This window comes from Gekko japonicus, unplaced genomic scaffold (genome assembly GCF_001447785.1).
Source record: "Gekko japonicus isolate JY-2015 unplaced genomic scaffold, Gekko_japonicus_V1.1 scaffold1256, whole genome shotgun sequence".
Lineage (NCBI taxonomy): Eukaryota > Metazoa > Chordata > Lepidosauria > Squamata > Gekkonidae > Gekko > Gekko japonicus.
The window spans coordinates 149,257-171,301 of record NW_015169211.1 but is presented as its reverse complement, the minus strand read 5'-3'; the positions used below and the strand labels follow the sequence as shown (position 1 = coordinate 171,301).

Below are 22,045 nucleotides of genomic sequence, written 5' to 3'. Positions count from 1 at the left end.
AAGGGGCCCGTGGACTGTTGTGGACCTGGGGGCTGGGGGGGGGGGGCTCTGCAGCCACCTGGCTGCTTCTTGCTGTGACTGAGGGCTGCTGGGAGCAGGGGGTGGGGCTTGTTGCATATGCCCGCCCCCTGGGCTCTTTACTGCCGGAGCTCCGCTCCTGTGCGCTCCTGCAGGAAACGACCCCCTGGAAGAACAGCTGTTCATTGTTAGGGGTATTCCTTTGTGATAGAATTCCAGGATCCTGCATTTGCCTTTCTTTTCCTGCAGATGGCAGTACGAGCACAGAATCCAGCTACATCATCCCGACCGCGGTGATCCCCAGATCGGTTTCTTGGCTGGTAGGTACCGCACCGTTCCCTGTGGCCCTCTTTAAAAAACCCGTTTTTCCTTTTAAAAACATTTTTTTAAAAACAAAAACACATAACGCCAATGAACCATTCTTGTGATCACGGTTCCCTCTAAGCTGAGTTAGTGTGAGCCAGCTTGCAGTTTTTTAGCCTCCGGCTCACACATTTTGGTTTTCGCTCCGGAAGGAGGGGCTCCAGAGCACACTAATTCATGCAGCAGCCCATTCGCTCGCTCACCACTTTAAGGCCAGCAGCTCACCAAGTAGAATTTTTGCTCACATGACTCCACAGCTTAGAGGGACCATTGCTTGTGATCATTGCTTTGGATCCTGTCACAATCGGGGGGGGGGGAACCCTGTAGAGGCCTCTTGAAGAGAAAACAAGGCAGAAGAAAGAGAGATATTCCGCTGGGCTGGGGATATCCTGCTTTGGGTCAAAAAATTCTACAAAGCACAAGTGCACTAGTGGAATAAGGCCAGAGTTGTACGTTTGTGTGCATATTTTAAAATCCTTTATATATGTTTGTGTGTATGCAGGGGTCATTTTGTGGAAAAAGAGGTGCAGGAGCTCATTAGCACAACTCATTGGCATAACTCATTTGCATATGCCACACCCCCTGACATCACCGGAAGTGTGTCAGAAGGCCACTCAGGCTCCACTGGACTGTTTCGGATTGTTAGCTGTTGGGGGGAAACGTGCAGATCCATCCTCACAGAGGGGGAGCTTTTACCTAAATAAACCTTGGCCTTAAAGGTGCCGCTGGACTGTTTTGGATTGCTACCTGGGGGGGGGGCTCTGCAACTTACTTGGCTGCTTCTTGCTCCTTGTGGCCCAGGGCTGCTGAGAGCAGGGGGTGGGGCTTGTTGCATGTGCCCGCCCCCTGGGCTCCTTGCTGCCGGAGCTCCGCTCCTGTGTGCTCCCGCAGGAAATGACCCCGTGTGTATGTACACGCACACACACACGTACACATATACATATAAACATATACATACATCAACATATAAAACACGTGTGTGCGAGTGTAGCCCCCTCCCCGAATCTGCAACGCTGCCACCCTGCGGGGATGCCAGACCCACCCCCGCCCCCCGTGCACAGCACCCCTGTGGGCAGACGCCACGGCCTCACTAGATCTTCCTGCTGCTTCCTGCTGCGGCCGAACAGGAGGGGAGGGAGGGGGTGGCATCCCCAGGTCTTTCCATTTCCGAAGCTGGCTTCTCAAAGCCCCCCTCTCTCTCCTTTCCTGCTCGGCCGCAGCAGGAAGAGCCGGCAAGGCTGCATGGAGACTGCCACCCGGCGGGGCAACAAACAATTTCTCTCCCGCCCTTCCATTGCACGTTGCCGGGGCGGGCCATTCTGCCCTGCCTGCCCGCTGATCCTTGCTGGTTCGTCCAGCTGCCTTAATTTAATTAGCGAAGCTAATTTAATCAATTCAGCGGTAGAGCCTCTGCCTGGCATGCGGAAGGTCCCAGGTTCAGTCCCCGGCATCTCCAGTTAAAAGGACCAGGCAGGAGGTGATGGGAAAGGCCTCAGCCTGAGACCCTGGAGAGCTGCAAAGAGGGGCTGTGGCTCAGTGGGAGAGCCTCTGCTTGGCATGCAGAAGGTCCCAGGTTCAATCCCCAGCATCTCCAGTTAAAAAGGACCAGGCAGGAGGTGATGGGAAAGGCCTCAGCCTGAGACCCTGGAGAGCTGCAAAGAGGGGCTGTGGCTCAGTGGGAGAGCCTCTGCTTGGCATGCAGAAGGTCCCAGGTTCAATCCCCAGCATCTCCAGTTAAAAAGGACCAGGCAGGAGGTGATGGGAAAGGCCTCAGCCTGAGACCCTGGAGAGCTGCAAAGAGGGGCTGTGGCTCAGTGGGAGAGCCTCTGCTTGGCATGCAGAAGGTCCCAGGTTCAATCCCCAGCATCTCCAGTTAAAAAGGACCAGGCAGGAGGTGATGGGAAAGGCCTCAGCCTGAGACCCTGGAGAGCTGCAAAGAGGGGCTGTGGCTCAGTGGGAGAGCCTCTGCTTGGCATGCAGAAGGTCCCAGGTTCAATCCCCAGCATCTCCAGTTAAAAAGGACCAGGCAGGAGGTGATGGGAAAGGCCTCAGCCTGAGACCCTGGAGAGCTGCAAAGAGGGGCTGTGGCTCAGTGGGAGAGCCTCTGCTTGGCATGCAGAAGGTCCCAGGTTCAATCCCCAGCATCTCCAGTTAAAAAGGACCAGGCAGGAGATGATGGGAAAGACCTCAGCCTCAGTGGCAGAGCATCCGCTTGGCAGGCAGAAGGTCCCGGGTTTAGTCCCCGGCATCTCCAGTTAAAAGGACCAGGCAGGAGGTGATGGGAAAGACCTTGGCCCGAGACCCTGGAGAGACACTGTCAGTTACAGCAGATAATACCGACTTTGATGGGCTGTTGGTCTGACTCTGTATAAGGCAACTTCACTTGTGATCACGTTGATGTGTGAATTTTGATTACAGGTGGAAGACAATGAAGTGAAGCTGTCAGAGAAGGCGCAACAAGTAGCTAAGGTACGCAAGAGCTCTCTTTCTGTCTTTAATGAAACTCGGCTTGGCCGCGTTCCCCGTTTCTAGGTTTCATACGGCCCAAGAACAGATGTTGCTGCACCTCCAAAGGATATGAAACGATGCAGTAATGTCTGCTTCTATCTGGATATTAAGAACATAAGAAGAATCTTTGCTGGGTCAGACGAGTAGTCCTTCTAGTCCTTCGCGCACAGTGGCCAACCAGTTCCTCTGGAGGGCCAACAACAGGGCACAGAGGCCGAGGCCTTCCCCTGATAAGAACACCAGAAGAACCCTTCTGAATTCAACTGGTGATCAGTGTTCCCTCTAAGCTGAGTTAGTGCAAGCTAGCTCATAGTGTTTTAGCCTCTGGTTCACACATCTTTGTCTTAGCTCAGGGAGGACGGCTCCAGAGCCAACTAATTTATGCAGTAGGCAAATTGTTCGCTCACAACTTTAATGCCAGCAGCTCACAAAGTAGAAGTTTTGCTCGCAAGACTCCACAGCTTAGAGGGAACATTGCTGGTGATCCATCTAGTCCAGCATCCTGTCTCACACAAGTGGCCAACTGGTTCCTGTGGAGGGCCAACAACAGGGTAGAGAGGCCGAGGCCTTCCCCTGATGTTGCCTCCTGGCTCTGGGATTCAGAAGCTTAGTGCCTCTGAATGGGGAGGTTCCCCTCAGTCACCATGGCTAGTAGCTACTGATAGACCTCTCCTCCATGAATCAGTCTAATCCCCTTTTAAAGCTGTCTATGCCTGTGGCCATCACTACATCCTCAGACAGAGTATCCCGCATTTGAATCGGTCTCTATTGTAAAGTAGTATTTCCTTTTGTTGGTCCCGAACCTACTGCCCATCGGCTTCCAACGGATGCCCTCGAGTTCTACTATTTGGGGAGAGGGAGAAGCATTTCCCTTTGTCAGCTCTCTCCACTCCTCTGTCATGTCCCCCTCGGTCATCCCTCTCCTAACCTGAAAAGTCCCGGGGACCCTTCAGCCTTTCCTCACAGTAAAGGTGCCCCAACCCCCTAATTCTCTTGGGCCGATTCCGCACAATCACTTGCTCCGGTGTCACACACACACACCCCGTTGTGGAAATTGATCAGTTCCCCACATGTTGGTCCGGGTCAGCAATTGACTCAAATCTAATGGCGTCCCCTCCCCGCGTTGCGTTGCAATGCAACAACGGGCCATCGTCGACCGGCATTTGAATGTCCTTTTACATGTCCGTATGCTGTTTTCTCATTTCTGTTTGGCCATTCGCCATATGTGTAAAGGTTTAAGCATTCTTTTTCATGTTCGTATACTGACTTCCCATCTGCCCCCTCCCCCACTTCCTGGCTGCATCCCTCCCCCCCCTCCTTGGTGCGTGGGTGCTTTTCCCCCTCTAGGGTTGCATTGCAATGCGATAATAGCCCATCGTTTACTGGACGCAGCAACTGGCCATCGTCGACCGGCGTTTAAATGTCCTTTTACATGTCCGTATGCTGTTTTCTCATTTCTGCTTGGCCATTCGCCATGTGTGTAAAGGTTTAAGCATTCTTTTTCATGTTCGTATACTGACTTCCCATCCCCCGCCCCCCCCCCCACTTCCCGGCTGCATCAATGGATGCTTTTCGCGGACATCGAGGGTCAAAAATTAAAGGGATCGATTAGTGTTTCAGTGGGCGGTGCGTTACAACGCAACCGTGCCTCCATTTTAAAAAAAAGGAGGGAGAAGAGAGGGGAGGGGGCTCTAGATTCGGGCGACACGTGGAAATGAACACCCAGGCAAAACCCGGGTCAGATTTCCGTAATGCGGAAACGCGTGCATAGAACCGGGCCAATTAGACCCGGGGGGGGGGGAAGGGGGTCGAAGAATTAGAACGGAATCGGCCTTGGTTATCCTCCTCTGTGCTTTTTTTAGCTCTGCAATGGCCTTTTGGAGACAGGTGACCGGAACTGGTCACAGTATTCCAAACAAGGCCATCCCATAGATCAGTGGTGGCGAACCTATGGCACGGGGGCCAGAGGTGGCACTCAGAGCCCTCTCTGTGGGCACGCGTGCCATCGCCCCAGCCAGGCCCAGACCATCATTAAAGTGTCGAATTCTCTGCCAAATAATTTTAAGTCAATGAAAGCATTTGGGATTGCTTTCCTTACTTTGTTTGGATCATCTTAAGTGAATGTAGGAGTTTTTTCTAAAGTAAAACCTCCGTATTCAGGTTAAATTGCCGTGGTGGCACTTTGCGATAATTAAGTGGGTTTTGGGTCGCAGTTTGGGCGCTCGGTGTCTAAAAGGTTCGCCATCACTGCCATAGATCTATACAGAGGCGTTACAGTATCATTCTCTTCTCCCCTCCCCACCTGAGTTGCAGCTCATAGGTAAGACTGTGAGCTGCGTAGGGAATGCAGCACGACTCACATAATTCCAAAAGCAGAAACATGGCTTGCAAGTTCTCAGGAGCCCTCGGTGGCAATAGCAATTCAAATAAATTATAGCCATGATTGACCAGAGACATGCCATGGCTGTGTGTGTGTCTGTGTTCAAAGGCTTCTCAGTAGTTGCCTATCTAATGCTGCATCCCAAGCGGCTTTTGAAATGCAAATGCAGCTCTGAATGGCCAGGGGCCGCCTGCTGTTGCACAAAGGAAGCCTGATTGTTGAGGGGCCTCTTAGAACAGCTCCTGCAGGCCCACAGGGAGGCGGCTTCCACTGTGCTGGAGTCTTTCTTCCTAGAGTGTAGTTGAAGAGGCGGGGCTGTAGCTCAGTGGCGAAGAATCTGCTTGGCAGGCAGAAGGTCCCAGGTTCAATTCCTGACATCTCCAGTTAAGAGGGATTGGGAGCAGGTGATTTGAAAGAAAGCCCAAGACCCTGGAGGCCCATGAAGAGGGGCTGCAGCTCAGGGGCAGAGCCTCTGCTTGGCATGCAGAAGGTCCCAGGTTCAATCCCCAGCATCTCCAGTTAAAATGGATCGGGTAGCAGGTGATGTGAAAGAAAGCCCTCAGCCCCGAGACCCAAGAGAACTGCTGCCAGTCTGAGTAAACCATCCTGACTTTGATGGGCCGAGGCTCTGATTCAGTGTAAGGCGGCTTCTTGTGAGGGGCTGTGGCTGAGTGGAAGAGCATCTGCTTGGCACGCAGAAGGTCCCAGGTTCAATCCCCAGCATCTTCAGCCAAAAGGATCACGAGTCCCCCAGAGATGCGGCAGAACTCACCAAATCTATCTATCTTTCTTTCTTTCTTTCTTTCTCTCTCTCTCTCTCTCTCTCTCTCTCTCTCTCTCTCTCTCTCTCTCTCTCTCTCTCTCTCTCTCTCTCTCTCTCTCTCTCTCTCTCTCTCTCTCTCTCTCTCTCTCTCTCTCTCTCTCTCTCTCTCTCTCTCTCTCTCTCTCTCTCTCTCTCTCTCTCTCTCTCTCTCTCTCTCTCTCTCTCTCTCTCTCTCTCTCTCTCTCTCTCTCTCTCTCTCTCTCTCTCTCTCTCTCTCTCTCTCTCTCTCTCTCTCTCTCTCTCTCTCTCTCTCTCTCTCTCTCTCTCTCTCTCTCTCTCTCTCTCTCTCTCTCTCTCTCTCTCTCTCTCTCTCTCTCTCTCTCTCTCTCTCTCTCTCTCTCTCTCTCTCTCTCTCTTTCTCTTTCTCCCCCCCCCACATGCAGTATACACAAATAAACACAATTTGGAATCAAAGCTTCACTTAATAAAAGGACGGAGCTAGCACTTATTTAAAAGTTCACTGAAGTATCAGTCAGCCTGCGATCACAATTAGGTCAGTCCTCTGAACCCAGTCAGTCCGGTGAGTTTCAGGACTTGGTCAACGGTGTTTTAGTGTCCGTGAGATGAATTTGGCCCCATTTTCTGTAATCTTCTTGTCAGTCCATGGGCTAGTTGTAAGCTCGTCGTAGCGGCTAGTCCAGGAACACGCCCGGCTCAGGAACTGTCTTGTCGCGTTTCAGTCTCGTGAATTTCTGCCCCCTCTCCAGGAGGAAGAATCGTTCCTGGGTACTTTCCTGACGGGAGGCGACGGGGCTTACATTTCTTCCTGCAATTCACTCTGCAGGCCGGAGGAAGGTGAGTCACCCGTCGGATGCTGCAAAGGTCTTAGGATGCCGGGGCCGTGCAGTGCCCTTTCTTAAGCCCTTACGTAAAAAGGAGATCTTGTTCCGCTTTGGTTCTCTCTGCTTGTTCTTGTAGCACAAAGAAGGTGTCTGGAACTCTAGAATGCTGTTAAATACCAAGTAATTTGGGGGGTTTTGCCTCTAGTATACTGGCCAGCATCTCTCCCCCTCCCCCCATGGAAACCCCATACGGGTTAATGGGCTAGCCCAATCTCATCAGATCTCAGAAGCTAAGCAGGGTCACCCCAGTCAGTACTTGGATGGGAGACCACTAAGGAAGTCCAGGGTTGCTACGCAGAGGCAGGCAATGGCAAGTCCCCTCTGTTCCTCTCTTGCCCCGACCTGGATGGCCCAGGTGAGCCCGATCTCATCAGATCTCAGAAGCTAAGCAGGGTCGGCCCTGGTTAGTGTTTGGATGGGAGACCACCAAGGAAGTCGAGGGTTGCTATGCAGAGGAAGGCAATGGCAAACCACCCCTGTTAATCTCTGGCCTTGACCTAGATGGCCCAGGGTATCCCGATCTCATCGGATCTCAGAAGCTAAGTAGGGTCATCCATGGTCAGTACTTGGATAGGAGACCACCAAGGAAGTCTAGGGTTGCTATTCAGAGGCAGGCAATGGCAAACCACCACTGTTAATCTCTGGTCTTGACCTGGATAGCCCGGGCTAGCCCAATCTCATCAGATCTCAGAAGCTAAGTAGGGTCATCCATGGTCAGTACTTGGATGGGAGACCACCAAGGAAGTCCAGGGTTGCTATGCAGAGGAAGGCAATGACAAACCACCCCCGTTAATCTCTTACCTTGACCTGGAAGGCACGGGCTAGCCCGATCTCATCAGATCTCAGAAGCTAAGCAGGGTCATCCATGGTCAGTACTCGGATGGGAGACCACCAAGGAAGTCCAGGGTTGCTATGCAGAGGAAGGCAATGACAAACCACCCCCGTTAATCTCTTGCCTTGACCTGGAAGGCCCGGGCTAGCCAAATCTCATAGGATCTCAGAAGCTAAGTAGGGTCATCCATGGTCAGTACTTGGATGGGAGACCTCCAAGGAAGTCCAGGGTTGCTACGCAGAGGAAGGCAATGGCAAACCACCCCTGTTAATCTCTGGCCTTGAGTTGGATGGCCCAGGCTAGCCCGATCTCATCAGATCTCAGAAGATAAGCAGGGTCGGCCCTGGTTAGTATTCGGATGGGAGACCACCAAGGAAGTCCAGGGTTGCCATGCAGAGGCAGGCAATGGCAAACCATCCCTGTTAATCTCTTGCCTTGAAAACCCATCAGGATTACCTTACGTCTGTTGTGACTTGATGGTACTTAATTATTGTCGTGACTCGGGCGGCCCGGGCTAGCCCAGTCACATCACATCACATCTGGGAAGCTAAGCGGGATCGGCCCTGTTTAGTTCTTGCATGGGAGACCGCTGAGGAAGTTCAGGGTTGCTACGGAGAGGCAGGCAAGGGCAAACCACCTTTGCTTATCTCTGCCCTGACCTGGGTGGCCCAGGCTAGCTTGATCTCATCCGATTTCAGAAGCTAAGCAGGGTCGGCCCTGGTTGGTACTTGGATGGGAGACCACCAAGGAGACTAGATCACTATGCAGAAGAGACAGTGGCCAACCACCTCTGAATGTCTCTTTCCTTGAAATCCCTACTGTGACTTGGTGGAACTTTCCGCCACCACAGTTAATGTACCCAGAGAATCCTTAGGCTTGTGTCTTAGTTCTTGAACCCTCTGCCTGGTTGATTTTTTTTTCTCAAAAGCAGCTTTTTGCAAGTGCTGTGTCACGGGCTGGGGTGCCAGTCAAAGGGAGTCCAGAACAGGCCAAGGTCAGGATCCAAGAAGGCAGTGCAAAGTCCCAAAAGCCAAGCCAGGGTCAGGAGCCAGGAACACAGAGCCCAGTCCAAAGCCAGGGGGTCCGAAGGTCTAGGTGCGAGAGCCGAGCCGGAGTGGATGCTAGCAGCACGAAGCTGACTTGTTGCTTCCACGAAGGGTACTGCCCAGAGTGTGGAGTTAAATACTGCCACCAGTTAGCCAGCTGCACGATCGGCCAGGCTCCTGTTAGAACTCTGGGCTAGCTGAGCGTCTCCCCTGTAGCCTGGCCTCTCTTCGCCTGGTTGCTAAGTTTTGCCGCAGTCGCTCCCTTAAACGAGTCACATGTGGGGGTGAGTCAGGAGGACTTTCAGCTTGCAGTTCTTCCTTCTTCTCTGGGCCAGGTGTGAAGACTGCTGTTGCAGGCACTTGCCAGTATTTTTGGCCACCTGGTCTTTTTGGCCACTGTCTGACAGAGTGTTGGACTAGATGGGCCATTGGCCCGATCCAACATTGGCTTCTCTTATGTTCTTATGCCAGCCACCCTCCTCTGCTGCTTCAGAGGGGCCAGCTGTGGTTTCTGCAGGCTCTGTCAGCGCATCCTCATCCATGCCCATGACATTCTGTCTGGCAGGGGATCTGTCCTGATGGCCTGTTGCTGAAGCACAAAGTTGGCCTGAATCGTGCCGGTCATGGTTGCGCTGAAAGCGGTCCTTTGTCACCCAGCTGTTACTTACGTAGTGCCTTTTCATGCCCTTTACCTTTGTTGTCCTGCTGGTGAAATTGCCTTTTTTAAATTAAACATATTCAACTTCTAAAGTAGTCGATTAGTCCCTATCCCAGCCGGAAGAACAGAGGGAACTGATTTTGAAACATTTGAAATACAATGCTCGCACGGTGAGTTTATGAAAACAGCTTATTTCGGAGCTGATCCAACCAAGGTACATGCTGAAACTGCCGTGTTGCAGAATCTCTAATTAAAAACTATAAATCTACGTGCTTTCCCCCTAATCTTTCCCCTACCTGTGGGCATGTACTTTTCCCTCCAGTGTCCAGCAAAAGCAAGGCAAGCTGCAGTTTTTACCGTGTTCAGGGTTATAACTGGCAGCGTTTTTGTAAGCTCAGCAGCATAACGTAACAAGCAAACAATGGAGACCACAGCAAAGCTAGATTAAAACTATCTGATATGTTCTCAACCATGGCCTGGCATTAGTACTGGGCCCTCAAACATGTCCTCCACAGGTGGAAAAAGCAGGCATTTCTTGGGAGCAGGGGGGCCCCCGTGGCTCAGTGGAAGAGCATCTTATTAGCATGTATTTATTTACTATTTATCTATTATATTTATATCCCGCCCTCCCCACGGATGCGCTCGGGGCGGCTAACATTAGCGGCACAGTAAGGCCGGTTAAGGAGCTACGGTGGCTCAAGTGGTTAAGACGCTGAACTGCAGGCTGTGGAAGGTCGGTAGTTCGGCAGTTCGAGACCCGAGTGCTGCATGACGGAGTGAGCTCCCGTCTCTAGTTCCAGCTCCTGCCAACCTAGCAGTTCGAAAGCAAGAAATTGCAAGTAGATAAATAGGTACCACTTCGGTGGGAAGGTAACAGCATTCGTGCACCTTGGTGTTTAGTCATGCCGGCCACATGACCACGGAAACATCTTCGGACAGTGCTGGCTCTTCGGCTTTGAAACGGAGATGAGCACCGCAACCCTAGAGTCGGATTCGACTGGCTTTCGAGCAAGGGAACCTTTACCTTTACCTATGGCCGGTTAAATAAAACATTTAAAGGAACTAAAACAATCATACAATAACATTTAAAATGCGCGCAATGATTATCCATCAGTAAATCTAGGTGGCGTACTAAAGATGACATACTAAATCCTGACGTAGTGGTCTTCCGGTCTTCCACGGCATTTTGGTCTGATCTCCGTACAGGGCCAGTCCACTGACCACAGATATTGTGGTCGTGGTGGGCGGCTCCTAGTCAAAGGCGTGGTGGAAGAGCTCCGTCTTACAGGCCCTGCGGAACTGTACAAGGTCCCGTGGGGCCCTGATCTCCTCCGGGAGCTTATTCCGCCGGTGAGGAGCCGCTACTGAAAAGGCCCTGGCCCTGGTCGCGGCGAGCCTGGCATCCCTGGGGCATGCAGAAGGTCCCAGGTTCAGTCCCTGACATCTCGAGCTAAAAGGTATCTAGTAGAAGGTGATATGATAGACCTCTGCCTGAGACCCTGGAGAACCGCTGCCAGTCCGAGTAGACAATGGATCTTGATGGACTGATGGTCCAACTCAGTAGAAGGCAGCTTCAGATCTTCAGGAGGATTTGTCACTGGGAGGGGCTATGGTCTGAGCATCCCAGAGCATCTCTCTGGCATGCAGAAGATCCCAGGATCAATCCCCGGCATCTCCAGTGAGAAGGACCAGGTAGGAGGTGATGCAAAAGACCTCTGCCCGAGACCCTGGAGAACAAGGTTGATGGAACAAGAGCCTGATTCAATAGAAGGCAGCTTCGTGCGTGCTTGTTCGTGTTCCTTGGCAGCAGTACCAGCACGGCCCTTGGGTGTCTCGTGGGTTGTCCCCAGGCCTCGTGATGGGACTGGTGCCCATCCAACCGTATGCATTGCCACGCATGGTCACATGTCCCTGGGTGGGCAAATCAGTCCCCGGTGCCTCTAGAGTCGCCATGCAGCCGATCTGGTGTAACCAGAGTCTCCCATGTGTGCCTGTCTGCCACACCGTGTCGGCTCCGTGGGTTGAATGTCGTCCCCTTCAGTGTGTCACCCGACCTGATTTGAAATGGCTTCCATCCTCCAGCATTCATTTCAAGTATTGCATTTAAATCCCTTGGATATTAGAGGAGTTTCAGAGAGCAGAGTTATAAGCCTTATCCCGGCAGGGGGCATTTTCGTTCCAGCAGCCGTTCTCTCCGCCCCACCCCAAACTAAACAGGCAAGGATGGCTTTGCCCCCAGATTGTTCGTTCCAAAAGCCATCTTCGAGATAAGTCCTTCAGTGGTACTCTGCGCTTGGAGCAATTGCGGGAGTTTTCAGGAACTCCGTTTGTCTACTGAACCCTTCTTGGAACTGCATATATGTGTGGGATTTTTCTTTCTTTAAAAAGCTAAAAGCGGGGTGGCACCGTAGCTGTGAGAAATACAGTTCTTCACAGGATATTCGCTCTTTTCAAGAACAGAATCGACGGGCAGCCCTGAAAGAATAATTGTTTCCCAACTGGCTGCATTTCCTTTGCCGTGTCTCGATTTTGACACCTGGGGGTCCCAGTGTCTGTAGGGAACCTGGGTTTTGAGGGGTGTGTGTGTCATGGCTCAGGTGGGGTGTCACCTGACGCTGCCACCACTCTGGTTCCAGGCTCCCTTGAGAAGGCCCAGAGCACCCTCCCAAGACCTTCAGACCTCCCTTTTGGCCGAATAACAGGCGTGAGGACCAGGCAGAGTGAACAATGAAAATAGTTTATTTTATAGGCGGTCAAACGACAAGGTGCAGAATAATAACAGTAAGTGGGTGAAAAGAAAGGAAATCGAATGCCCTAACGCGTCTAAATATATACTGTCCCTAGCTCACTATCTGCAGTCGCCTCAGACTACTCACCCTTCCCTCAGGATGAGGGTCTCTCCCCTGCAGCAGCCTTCCTTCTGGCTCTGCCCTCTGGGAAGAAAGAACAGCTTCTGCTCTGGCACCAGCCCTCTTGTTCCCCAGCCCTCTTCTTCCCTATTGGTCCATTTTGGCTCCAAAACCTCTCAGGGGCTTCTGGGAGTTGTAGGCCCAGCCTCACCTACTGCTAGCCAGGCTCCCTGGGCCTAGTAGGCCTCTGGTGGCACAGCCCAGATCATGACAGGGGGTTTCCTGAATGCTCTTTTGAGACGCCCGAACTGTGTTGTACTGTGAAATCTTGTAGAACTCTGTAAGCCGAGCAGATGCAGCTTTACCTGTCAAGCCCTGGCTTGACTACTCCTTCGGGTAGTGAAGGGTGGGGTATAAATCCAATCTCTTCTCCTTCAGTCACAAGTTCTCTCACAGCTGTTCTCTCAAGAGCAGTTTCTGTCAGAGCTCTCTCAGCCCCATCGACTTCACAGGGTGTCTGTTGTGGGGAGGGGAAGGAGTTTGTAAGCTACTCTGAGACCCCTTTGGGTAGTGAAGGGTGGGGTATAAATCCAATCTCTTCTTTGTCTTCTGAGACGGATCCTGTGCGCGGTCCTTGTGTCACGACCGTGTTCAGCTGTGGGGTTTTTTTGCTGTGTTGCTTCCGAGCACATTCAGTCCATCTGTGCTGTCAAATACATCATCCAGCATCTGATGGCTTCTTTTCCTTTCCCTTTGCATTCCAGGCAAACTCCACTTCTTCTCTGACGGCCTCCTGTTCTGCCACCCTCACTACGGAAGCATCGCCATTTCGAAGACGCACATGACCTCCATCAGGTTCTACGACGGAGTAAGTGTTCCTCTGGCCACCTTTGGTGCAGTGGTTGAGTGCGCGGGATCTAATCTGGGAGGACTGGGTTTGATTCCCCACTCTTCCACTCTCAGCAGCTGGATGACCTTGGGCAAGCTGTAGTTCTGATAAGAGCTGTTCTTGAAAAAAGAGCCATTTCTGTCAGAGCTCTCTCAGCCCCAGCTACCTCACAGGGTGTCCAGGGGTCATTTCGTAGAAAAAGAGGTGTGCAGGAGCTCATCAGCATAACTAATTAGCATAACATTTGCATATGCCACGCCCCCTGACATCACCAGAAGTGTGTCAGAAGGCAACACCCTCCGCTCAGGCTCCACTGGACTGTTTTGGATTGCTAGCTATTGGGGGGGAGGGGAACGTGCAGATCTGTCCTGGCAGAGGAGGGAGAGCTTGTACCTGAATAAAACTTGGTCTTAAAGGTGCCACTGGAGTGTTTTGGGCCGGGGCCCCGGGGGTGGGGGGGCGCTCTGCAACTTACTTGGCTGCTTCTTGCTCTGACTGAGGGCTGCTGGGAGCAGGGGGCGGGGCTTGTTGCATGTGCCCGCTCCCTGGGCTCTTTACTGCCGGAGCTCCGCTCCTGTGCGCTCCTGCAGGAAATGACCCCTAAGGGTGTCTGTTGTGGGGAGGGGGAGGGAAATGAGTTTGTAAGCCGCTCTGAGACACCTTTGGGTAGTGAAGGGTGGGGTATAAATCCAATCTCTTCTTCTTCTTCTTCTACCTCACAGGGTGTCTGATGTGGGGAGGGGAAGGGAAAGGAGTCTGTAAGCCGCTCTGAGACACCTTTGGGTAGTGAAGGGCGGGGTATAAATCCAATCTCTCCTCCTCCTCCTCCTCTTCATCTTGCTTGTCAGAAGAGCTCAACAACAGCAGGACGACGGCTGTGATCGCATGCACTAAATAATCCACTTTCAGTCCACTTTAGTGCACTTTCCAACTGGGTTTTACGGTGTGAACTGGCGAGGTCCACTTGGGAAGTGCATTAGAAGTGGATTGAAAGTGAATTATTTAGTGTGTGCGATCATCTCTTTTTTTTCTGTCTCAGGCAAAAGTTCAGGGGGGGGGGAAGCAGGGTGTCCCCAGAGCTCTGTGTTCGCCACGGCTGCCCCGTCTATCTCAAAAATGTGGATTAAGTAGGTACTGAATCGTATTGTGATAAAATGCAATAAACGTTGTTCTCTGGAGCAAAAACCTGGCAGCTTATTGTCTTGGAGCCATCTCCAAGGGATTCCTTCCTGAAGTTGCAAAAAGAGAGGTGTGCCTCGATATACCCCCTCAGCACCATTACGAAGAAGGCCTTGTTACTTCCTTCGGCAGAAGCTCACCTGGCCCCACCCACTTGATTAAAACGCTCTGTGGGCACCAGGAAAAGTATTGGCAGGGGTGCCCCCTCGGCACCGTGTTGGAGACCCCTGCCCCACGGTCTACCTTGCTTCATTGCAGAAGATGCTGGGAGCAGGTCTTTGACCCATTCCTCAATTAACCAGAGCCTTGGATCAAAATCCTGGGCAACTGGGGATCTTGACTAGAAGCAGGGGTCTTTTGGGGCTGGAGCACTGCTCTGGCAGCCCAGTAGCCCACACAAATGGTGGCAGCGGCAAGCCCCGCCCCTAGCTCCCCGGTGCCGAAAGCGCTGCGGCCGGGGGACGCCCGGAGAGTGCCACCGCTGGGTCCCCCGAATCCCTGCCGAAGCAGTAAGTAAAGGGTTCCGTGGGGGTGGGGTGGCGGGGGCTTGATGGGTGGTGGTGGGAGAGCCTCCCTCCCTCCATCTCTTTGCCATCTTTAGCAACCACGGACTTCCTAGCCAGTCTCCCATCCAAATACTAACCAGAGCCGACCCTGCTTAGCTTCTGAAATCTGACAAGATCTGGCTAGCCTGGGCTATCCAGGTCACATCAGATGTTCAGAGGTGGTTTGCCACTGCCTGCCTCTGTGTAGTGATTCCTGGACTTCCTCGGTGGTCTCCCATCCAGAGGTCGTTTGGGGCTGGAGCGCGCTGGAGCGCTGCTCCGGCAGCCCAGGAGCAGGCACAAATGGTGGTGGCAGCAAGCCCCGGCCCCAGCTCCCCACGCTCCTTCTTTCTAGAGTTTCTATGGCCCCATAGAATATAATGGGAAGATCGTGCCACCGCTGTAGCACGACTCCAGAGAGAAGGGGTTTAAACTTTAACCCCCCACCACCATGGCTTGGCAGGCCGGCTGGCTGAGGAAGGGAAGGGGAGGCTTTTGAAGATGCCTCCCCCCTCTTTTGCTTCCCCTTCTGACATCACTTCCGGTGATGTCAGGGGGCGTGGCATATGCTAATAGCCTATTAGCTCATATGCTAATGAGCTCCTGCAGCTCTTTTTCTACGAAAAGACCCCTGGCTAGAATTAACCATGAAGACTGTCATTGTCAGCAGAGTTCTTAACTGCATTTAAGGAATTTATGCTCCAGATGTGTGAGAGCAGAGGACTATGTGATCCCTTCATAGGTCTCAACGTTTAAGCAGTTGGATGCACTAATTTGTCCCACATGGGGGGGAAATATCTCTCTCTCTCTCTCTCTCTCTCTCTCTCTCTCTCTCTCTCTCTCTCATCATCCCTACTTCACAATCTGCAGATGCATTTGACAGAGCCATGACTTGCTTTTATGCACGCGCACGGTTAAAAACGCTGCAGAATGGAAGCACTTATTTCAATTAAACTTCTAAAAGCGACCTTTAAAACGATCTGAGCGTCTCTCCCCTTCGCCCGCCTTGCTTGACAAGCTCTGTGGGCCTTGACCTTCCTTCTATTGTTTGGCTGAAGATACCCGACTTCCATAAACCTCTGGCTATTTATGGGGCCCCAGCAACGACTTCTGAACTGCTGCCCAGGATTCCGGCATGACTCAAAAAAAACCTTGAAAGAGGGTTTTTATTTGTTTTGCCGGCTTGCCAAGATGCAAGGAGAGCTAAAATTAGCGTGAGCAGAGGAAAGGGTGGTGGAGATTGTTGTGCGGTTGGGGGGACATGTGTACCCTAGTAATAATATAGGAAGAGATAAGAACTTGTAGTCTCCTAACTGAATAAGTACACCAGACTGCCTTGCTCCGTAAACGGCTTCTCTCTCCCACCTCCATAACTGTTTCCGTTGATCTCCATCCAAGAAAAATGGGGTATTGTGGAATTGGCAGGATTCTTTGCTTGCCTTTCTTGTCATGAGTCTAAGGTCTCAGTTCATTGCGAGAGGATGTAGTGATGGCCACGGGCATAGACGGCTTTAAAAGGGTTTAGACAGATTCATGGAGGATAAGTCTATCGATGGCTAATAGCCACGGTGACTGAGGGGAACCTCCACATTCAGAGGCACTAAACCTCTGAATCCCAGAGCCAGGAGGCAACCTCAGGAAAAGGCCTCAGTCTCTCTGACCTCTTGTTGGCCATATAGAGGAACTGGTTGGCTGCTGTGTGAGACGGGAGGCTGGACTAGATGGACCCTCACTGGTCTGATCCAGCAGGGCTCTTCTGAGGTTCCTATCAGGGGAAGGCCTTGGCCTCTCTGCCCTGTTGCTGGCCCTCCAGAGGAACTGGTTGGCCCCTGTGTGAGACGGGATACTGGACTAGACGGACCCTCACTGGTCTGATCCAGCAGGGCTCTTCTGAGGTTCTTATCAGGGGAAGGCCTCGGCCTCCATGCCCTGTTGTTGGCCCTACAGAGGAACTGGCTGGCCCCTGTGTGAGACAGGAGGCTGGACTAGATGGACCCTCACTGGTCTGACCCAGCAGGGCTCTTCTGAGGTTCCTATCAGGGGAAGGCCTCGGCCTCCCTGCCCTGTTTGCTGCCCCTCCAGAGGAACTGGTTGGCCCCTGTGTGAGACAGGATGCTGGACTAGAGGGACCCTCACTGGTCTGACCCAGCAGGGCTCTTCTGAGCTTCTTCTCAGGGGAAGGCCTCGGCCTCTCTGCCCTGTGGTTGGCCTTCCAGAGGAACTGGCTGACCACTTTGTGAAGCAGGAAGCTGGACTAGATGGACTCTCACTGGTCTGATCCAGCAGGGCTCTTCTGATGTCCTTATCAGGGGAAGGCCTCGGCCTCTCTGCCCTGTTTGCTGGCCCTCCAGAGGAACTGGCTGGCCCCTGTGTGAGACAGGATGCTGGACTAGATGGACCCTCACTGGTCTGACCCAGCAGGGCTCTCCTGATGTTCCTATCAGACCTTTCTTCATAGGGAAAGTGTTCCCACCCTTTTATCATTCTGGGTCAGCAGGTCTTTCGGAAGTGGTCGGAGGTGTTTGTAAAAGAGGCGCTCATGAAGACTGCCAATAGGTTTCTATAGAGACCTTGAATTGCCAAGGGAATTTGGGGCAGGAGGCCGTTGTAACCAGGCTGCCTGCTTTCCCGCAGCTGCCACAGTTGAAATTAAAGGCTCTGTCCTTTCCTGCCCCCCCCCCCAGGACTCCACCAGCGTGGTCGCAGCCCTCCTCATCGGCTACACGGGCTCCCTCCTCCCACACCTCCCGATCCAGCTGCAGACTCCAAGCAACTCCCTGCTGTTCGCCCTGTTCCCCAAATCGAAACTTTACAAAGCGTTCTACTCCCAGGTAATGTAAACAAGCGGTCTTTCTCGGAATGAGGTGGGTTTGTTTGCCTTCCTCTACCCGCTCTATCCCACGCATAATCTTATAAACCTCGATCATGTCACCCCTCAACCGTCGTCTCTCCAAGCTAAAGAGCCCCAAGCGCTTTAACCTTTCTTCACAGGGAAAGTGTCCACGAGTTCTTGTATTGTGAGAGAGGGAGAAACGTACTTCTTTCTCTACCTGTTCTATCCCATGCATGGTACATTTCCTGGTGCGACTCGATGGCCAGGAATGGGAAATTGGTTGCCTCCCAGACCTTCAGCTGAGACTCCTGTGTTGGAAGGTTACCGCTGTTGACAAATGCAGCCGTATATGGTGGAAAGGAGGGGCCGTGGCTCAGAGAAAGAGCCTCTGCTCGGCATGCAGAAGGTCCCAGGTTCAGCCCCCAGTGTCTTTGGTGTAAAGGACCAGGAAGCAGGTGATGGGAAAGACCTTTCTCTGCCTGAGACCCGGAGAGCCACTGCCTGTCAGAGTAGACAATACTGACCTTGATGGACCAAGGGTCTAATTCAGTGTAAGGCAGCTCCATGTCTTTAGATGTCTCTTTATTTGGCATGGAGCTCAGTGGTAGAACCTCTGCTCGGCAATGTTCCCTCTAAGCTGTGGGGTCTTGTGAGCAAAAATTCTGCTCTGTGAGTTACTGGCTTTAAAGTTGTGAGCCAGTGATTTGGCTACTGCATAAATCAGTTAGCTCTGGAGCCCTCCTTCCTGAGCCAAGGCAAAAGTGTGTGAGCTGGAGGCTAAAAAATTGTGAGCTAGCTGACACTAACTCAGCTTAGAGGGAACACTGCTGCTCGGCATGTACAAGGTCCCAAGTTCAATCCCCGGCATCTCCAGTTAAAAAGGACCTGACAGTAGGTGATGGGAAAGACCTCCGCCTGAGACCCTGGAGAGATGTAAAGAGGGGGCTGTGGCTCAGTGGCAGAGCATCTGCTTGGCATGCAGAAGGTCCCAGGTTCAGTCCCCGGCATCTCCAGTTAAAAAGGACCTGACAGTAGGTGATGGGAAAGACCTCCACCTGAGACCCTGGAGAGCTGTAAAGAGGGGCTGTGGCTCAGTGGAAGAACATCCGCTTGGCATGCAGAAGGTCCCAGGTTCAGTCCCCGGCATCTCCAGTTAAAAGGACCAGGCAGTAGGTGATGGGAAAGATCTCTCTGCCCGAGACCCTGGAGAGCTGTAAGAGGGGCTGTGGCTCAGTGGAAGAGCATCTGCTTGGCATGCAGAAGGTCCCAGGTTCAGTCCCCGGCATCTCCAGTTAAAAGGACCAGGCAGGAGGTGATGGGAAAGACCTCCTCCTAAGACCCTGGAGAGCTGTAAAGAGGGGCCGTGGCTCAGGGGTAGAGCATCTGCTTGGCATGCAGAAGGTCCCAGATTCAGTCCCCGGCATCTCCTGTTAAAAGGACCGGGCAGGAGGTGATGGCAAAGACCTCCCTGCCTGGGACTCGGGGGAGCTGCTGCCGGTCTGTATAGACAATACTGACCTCGATGGTTCCATTCAGTGTAAATTGGCTTTATGTGTTCAAATGGTGATTGGTGGCACAGGAAAATCAACATGGAGCCACTACTCGAGAAAATAACTAATTTCCACAAGTAGAAACCCTGCCGGGATTTGCTGTTCTGCAGAGGAATTATACAAGTGCTGTTGATTATGAGTAGAGGGAGCTTAATTGCATGAATACCGAATTGAAAAGTGGGTCATTTTTTGTCATTATTAAATAAACCCATGCTTTCAAAGTGCTTTTTGTGTGTCTCTCTCCTATCCGCCTCTAGTATTGGGATTTATTATTAGAGCCGGCATCTGGCCCTGTTCGGGAAGGAGATTGTCAGTATTCTTAAAGGCCCTTCTTGGAGAGAGTTTTTAATTAAAAACTGTAATAACCGGCACCCCGAGAATCCTGCCCCGGTGACAGTCATGGTGATTCACCTCTCCTGATCAAATGCCACCTCAGAATCCCATTAAAAGTTATTAAGTGCAAATACTAAATTGCGTAATTTGAATTTAATTCTCTGTTGTAGGTATTCTCCGTCTGGCAACAGCGGGGGAACTCAGGAACATCTCTGAAGATGACGCAAGACGACTGCCTGCCTGCCGAAGTAGAGCAATTGTAAGTTGAACCGGCCCTCCCCCCAGCGAAATGCAAGATCGTTTGGGCATACAGTGCGGGGGGGCGGGGGGCGGATTTTCCTTTTTTATCATTCTGTGCTTAAGTAATAGAAAAGAGCGAGAGTCCAGTGGCACCTTAAAGACTAACAAAATACGTGGCAGGGGAGGAGCTTTCGTGAGTCACGGCTCACGTCTTCAGAAGTGACTTCACTGGCTCACAAAAGCTCTGCCACCAGTTTGGTTATAGTCTTTGAGGTGCTGCTGGACTTTCTGTTTTCCACTGCTACAGAGAGATTTGACACAAAGCGCCGCACTGACTGCCTATAGCATTCCGGATTCGCTTCAAAGTGCTGGTGCTTACCTTTAAAGCCCTACATGGCCAGGGTCCGGCATACCTGAGGGACCGCCTTTCCCCATACAGGCCCCAAAGAGCACTTCGGTCGGGGTCACAACCAGTGTTCCCTCTAAGCTGAGTTAGTGTGAGCTAGCTCACAGTTTTTTAGCCTCCAGCTCACACATTTTTGTCTTAGCTCAGGAAGGATGGCTCCGGAGCAAAGTAATTTATGCAGTAGCCAAATCGCTTGCTCACAACTTTAATGCCAGTAGCTCACAACGTTGAGTTTTTGCACACAAGACTCCACAGCTTAGAGGGAACATTGGTCACAACACCGCCTAGTGACCCCGGGCCCTAAAGAGGCCAGGCTTGTTGCCACAAGGGCCAGATCCTTTTCGGTGGCCTCTCCTATCTGGTGGAATGAGCTCCCGGAGGAGATCAGGGCCCTGCGGGACCTGTTGCAGTTCCGCAGGGCCTGTGTGCCTTAATTGTTTTAACTGTGGTGCTGTATTACACCTCGTGTTGTAAGCCGCCCTGAGCCCGCCTGCGGAGAGGGCGGGATATAAATGAAATAAAATAAATAAATAATAAATAAATAAATCTTGTGCTCAATTTTTTAATTATTATTTATTTATTTATTTCATTATATTTATTGATCGCCCGATCCCCACGGCCGTGGGGCCCTAGGCGATGTACAGCATTCTAGAACCGTAAAAACATATAAAAGCCATATCCAGCATTATGCAGTAATTAAAAGCAATTGATAATTAAGTCAGTCCATGGTAACTGTCGCGTATCAGTACAGTGTAGGTTTTAGGGAGTTTTAATTTCCCCATTTCTCCCCCTCCCCACCATACATTTTCATTCAGTTTCTTGTCGACGTAGCCACGGCTGTTCGTCATATGGGTCCTCCAACCTGGTGTCTGGTGACCGATGGCTAGGGTGGCCAGCTCCGGGATTTTGGGGGTGGAGTTTGGGGAGGGACTTCAGTGGGGGCCTAGTGCCCTAGAGTCCTCCTTCCAAAGCAGCCATTTTCTCCAGGAGAGCTGCAACCGATCTCCAGCTGACAGAGGCTAAAAAAACTGAGCTGGCTCAAACCCAGCTTAAGGGGAACAGAGGCTGTGACCAAGTTTTGAATTGGGGGGGGGGGGGAGATGTCTGTCTAGATCTGGGGTCCTCAATCCGAAGACTTCATTTCCATGTGTGTCGTCCTTTCAGAGCCAGTTTGGTGTCGTGGTGAAGTGCGCGGACTCTAATCTGGGAGAACCGGGTTTGATTCCCCACTCCTCCACTTGCACCTGGCTGGATGACCTTGGGCGAGCCATAGTTCTGATAAGAGCTGTTCTTGAAAAAGAGCAGTTTCTATCAAGAGCTCTATCAGCCCCACCCACCTCACAGGGTGTCTGTTGTGGGGAGGGGAGGGGAACGGAGTTTGTCAGCCGCTCTGAGACTCCAAGTGAAGGGCCATGGGGTATAAATCCAATCTCTTCTTCTTCTTCAGACATTCTCACATGCAGAAACTCTTCAGTCTTTCATCCTGTCCGGCTGGGGAAAGATGGAGCCACCTAAGAGTATCTACGAGCCTCCCGGATCTGGACAGGTAAAGCTTTGGGAAGGCGGTGGCTGCGTTATCCCACAGAACCCCAGCTGATTACTGGGAAACGCGCCCATTTTAGCGCGATTCCGTTGAAGAGTCTTGCTTGTTTTCCGACTCCTGCCCAAATCTGCAATCTAGACCCCCCACACCCTTTCCTTTCTCTAGGGTGGTGGACGGGATGGTCATCGGTGTGGAGCTGCACCCAACC

The 22,045-nt window shown here is 52.1% G+C and overlaps 1 protein-coding gene across 1 annotated transcript in view; it reads left to right on the top strand.

Moving 5' to 3' along the window:
• Positions 1-22,045, top strand: part of LOC107114773 (chromosome unknown open reading frame, human C20orf194) — a 146,045-nt gene that overhangs the window by 83,283 nt on the left and 40,717 nt on the right. Inside the window, exons 17-23 of the mRNA XM_015416363.1 lie at positions 268-338; positions 2,800-2,850; positions 6,800-6,887; positions 13,084-13,187; positions 17,617-17,763; positions 19,819-19,907; positions 21,742-21,840. Of these exons, the coding sequence (XP_015271849.1) occupies positions 268-338; positions 2,800-2,850; positions 6,800-6,887; positions 13,084-13,187; positions 17,617-17,763; positions 19,819-19,907; positions 21,742-21,840 (649 nt within the window). The remainder of the gene's footprint in view (positions 1-267; positions 339-2,799; positions 2,851-6,799; positions 6,888-13,083; positions 13,188-17,616; positions 17,764-19,818; positions 19,908-21,741; positions 21,841-22,045) is intronic.